The 2,603-nt window shown below is 50.9% G+C and overlaps 1 protein-coding gene across 1 annotated transcript; it reads right to left on the reverse strand.

Annotated features, from left to right (window-relative positions):
* Positions 1-277: 277 nt before the first annotated feature.
* LOC110390574 (feather beta keratin-like) lies at positions 278-2,388 on the reverse strand. The gene has a single exon (XM_021381960.1). The coding sequence runs from the start codon at positions 1,433-1,435 to the stop codon at positions 1,130-1,132; it is 306 nt and encodes a 101-aa protein (XP_021237635.1). The 5' UTR covers positions 1,436-2,388; the 3' UTR covers positions 278-1,129.
* Positions 2,389-2,603: the final 215 nt, after the last annotated feature.

The following is a 2,603-nucleotide window of genomic DNA, read 5'->3' on the forward strand; positions in this document are numbered from 1 at the left end:
GTCAGCGCCGTTAAAGACTCCAAGGAGGTGTCGGACCCGGCGGGGCGGCTGTCGGTATCGGCAGACCGCCGCTCCAGCGCCCTGTGGCTCACGCAGCCCAGGCTCGGGGATGCGGCGGTGTATTACTGCGCCGTGAACCCACGGGGAGAGGAGCCGGGGCTGCGGCCGGGCACGAACCTCGGAGGGCGGGGGTGGGGCGGGGCCACAGTCCCGTCCGGGCCCGCAGGGGGCGCTGTGTCCAGGGCCGCCAAACTCCATCCTGACCAGGGCGCACCTCCCTGAGTTTTCGAGAGAAATGAGCACGGCACCCACAGCAGACATTGGCTGAGACCAAAGTGAGTCAGTCACAGCTACTTGTGAGGTGGGCACGTAATTGTGGGGAATAACAGGACTGTCAGCATGAGCCGTGTTTGACACCAGAGGGACCTCCCAACAGTTCTGTTCCATCTTCTATCTTCTCCTCCTTCCCCAGTACTGTACTGTAAGTGAAAGGCTGATTACCACTTGCTCTTCAATAGGCAGGGGTATCTTCTTCGGCTGCAAGGTATAGTGCCCAAGAGAGGAGCCTCTGCAGCGTGTCACAACCTCTCCTTCTTCTGGAAATGTAGAAGGGTCTCCTCAAGCACTCATATCCGCCAAAAGCAACACCATTCTCCCTGGGCAGCTCTGGAGGCCAAATATCAATGGAATTAACATCAAAAGCTTAAGTGAGATGCAGAAATCTTTAGTGAATGTTTACAGAGGAAAACAAGGTCGTACTGAGCAGAGGCTCCGCAGTGCATGATTTGCCTGATGTCATGTTTGAGTTCAAACATTGAGTTCATGTAAGACATATCCCTTATTTTCCATCAATGGAAGGTCCTGAGGAACCTCACATCTCAGAGGAGCACAGGGAAAAAAATAATAAAAGAAAAACTGGTGAAAGAAGTAGGTAGGTGGGTAGAGGAACAGAAGCAGAGACGTGAGCCAGATTGACTGAGAGCCCAGGCTTGCCCATTCCAGCCAGCATTTCCTAGAGCAACAAAGGACGGTCAGCTGTTCTGAAAGCAGTAGCTTGAAGATTCCTTCTTGAGTCAGCACCATGTTCGTGATTTCTGGACGAATTTCTCCAGGACCAAGGCCAGCGGCTTTAGCAGGGCGGGCACCTTCTGCCACGGTGGCTACTGCCGAAACCGGACAAGTCAAAGCCCCCCGAAGTGATGGGCACACCCTCAGAGCTGAGGATGCTGCCAACAGCAGCGGAGGTGGACGATCCCACGGCGGTGTTCTGTGGGAAGGAGCTGAGGATGGGTCCGGGCAGGGTCACCACCACGGGAGAGGGTTCGATGACGATGGTGGAGTTCTGGCACTGCCTGATACAGGGCTCATTGCAGCTGCTGGCCAGAGGGGTGGGGCCACGGGGCCGGCATGGTACACACTGGCTGTAGCAGGACATGTCTTGAGGCTGGTGATACACCTAGGAGAGAGGAATAAAAGGAAGTAGAGCACAAGGATGTATGAAGGACAGCCTGGATAGCCTCTCACACAGGAGCCAAGGCAACTACTAAGGATGGAGGAGAAAGCTGTGACAAGAGCTCACATCACTTCGTTATGCCAGGATTCTACAATGAGCAGCCTGGCCCAGGGAGACTCTCTTCGAGTGCATCAATCAAAAGCCATGCAAGTTGCCCCCAGCACTCTTTGTGCAGACCTTATCCCTTCCACGATCTCCCGTACCACAGACCTCCACTACCTGACAAAATTTCTATTGAGACAAAAGCTGACTTTGCAAGAGGAGGAGAGAGGGCTTCACACGTATCTCGTTCCCAGTGAGAAGAAGGCAAGAGAAGCAGATGGGAGAGCAAGGAACTCAGCTGCCTTTTGTACTAGTCCTTCACTGATACAGGCCTGGAGGCACTGTTGATATACGGCATAATTTTATGACAAGCTAACCCTGAATGCAGGCTATCCCTTCTCTTTATATGGGCTGTGTTTTGGTTTCCTGCAGTGTTACCTTTTCATTTTCAGATTTTGCCTTGCCCATTCTCTTATCAAGAGAATGGCAATTTTTTCTTTAAAGTGCTGTGATGAAAGGCCCAGACATTTATAGTGTTGAATTGCATTGGTGTGTCAGGTGATTCAGTTCTAGTGGTGGGTGAGTCCAGAGCAGGCTAATGAAGGTATCCTGGTTCACTGCAGTGGGGCTGTTTGAAGTGCCATCCTCAGGATAAGCTCCAGAAAGCATCAGCTGAATACCAACGGCTTTCTGTACATGAGGAGGTGCCTCGTCCTTCTCTTTCTCTACCTCCTCAGCTCACTCTGATGGCCACTTGTTTTGGCTTTCCACTGTGTGTGAGTTTCCTGTTGGGGTATAGTTCCATCCCGTGTAACATGGCACTCTGGAAAAGATTCTTGACTGTTTTAACTTGTCCTCTCTCTGTACAATCTGTAAGTTCACAAAAAAAAAAAAAAAAAAAAAAAAAAAAAAAAAAAAAAAAAACCTCACAGAATCATAGAATTGTTTGTGTTGGAAGGGACTTGAATGTTCATCTAGTTCCATCCACCTCCACAAGCAGGGATGCTTTCCACTAGATCAGGTGTTTTTGAATCTGATCCAGCCTGAC

This window comes from Numida meleagris, unplaced genomic scaffold, assembly GCF_002078875.1.
Source record: "Numida meleagris isolate 19003 breed g44 Domestic line unplaced genomic scaffold, NumMel1.0 unplaced_Scaffold1365, whole genome shotgun sequence".
In the NCBI taxonomy this organism is placed as follows: domain Eukaryota; kingdom Metazoa; phylum Chordata; class Aves; order Galliformes; family Numididae; genus Numida; species Numida meleagris.